Source organism: Gekko japonicus, unplaced genomic scaffold, assembly GCF_001447785.1.
Source record: "Gekko japonicus isolate JY-2015 unplaced genomic scaffold, Gekko_japonicus_V1.1 scaffold1727, whole genome shotgun sequence".
Classification (NCBI taxonomy): Eukaryota; Metazoa; Chordata; class Lepidosauria; order Squamata; family Gekkonidae; genus Gekko; species Gekko japonicus.
The window spans coordinates 284,425-284,933 of NW_015161451.1; the positions used below are offsets into that span (position 1 = coordinate 284,425).

At 66.4% G+C, this 509-nt stretch overlaps 1 protein-coding gene across 1 annotated transcript in view; it reads left to right on the forward strand.

The window, feature by feature from the left end:
• The window catches only part of LOC107125630 (very long-chain specific acyl-CoA dehydrogenase, mitochondrial-like), a 26,976-nt gene that overhangs the window by 13,795 nt on the left and 12,672 nt on the right, over positions 1 to 509 (forward strand). The window contains exon 6 of the mRNA XM_015429067.1: positions 34 to 178. Within this exon, the coding sequence (XP_015284553.1) occupies positions 34 to 178 (145 nt within the window). The remainder of the gene's footprint in view (positions 1 to 33; positions 179 to 509) is intronic.

Below are 509 nucleotides of genomic sequence, written 5' to 3' on the forward strand. Positions count from 1 at the left end.
GCGGCCCTTGACGCTGAATTCCCCCCCCCCCAGTATGCCCGCGTGGGGGAGGTGGTCGGGATGCACGACCTGGGAGTGGGCATCAGCCTTGGTGCTCACCAGTCGATCGGCTTCAAGGGCATCCTACTCTTTGGGACCAAGAGCCAGAAGGAGAAGTACCTGCCCAGGCTGGCATCTGGTAGGCCAAAGACACTCCCCCCACCCCCCCAGGTTCCCCAGAACAGGCAGCAGCGGCATTCCGGACAGACCTTCCCCAAGGCGGGGTCAGCCGAGGGCCAGAGTGGCCGTGCCAGCCAGGGGGGGGGGCTGGGCACCCCGGTTGCTCCATCACTCCCTCCTTCCGGGAGCTGCCCAAGGGAAACTGGGAGGTTAGGGGGCCAAAGGGTTAAGCACCCCCAGCAGGGGGCATCTCTTTCTCCAGGGGAGACCACCAGATGGTTTCTGAAGGAGCCACTCCTCCGGCCCAGAAAGCGGCTCCCCTCGGAGAAGGTGGGCCCTCCGGCGCCCCC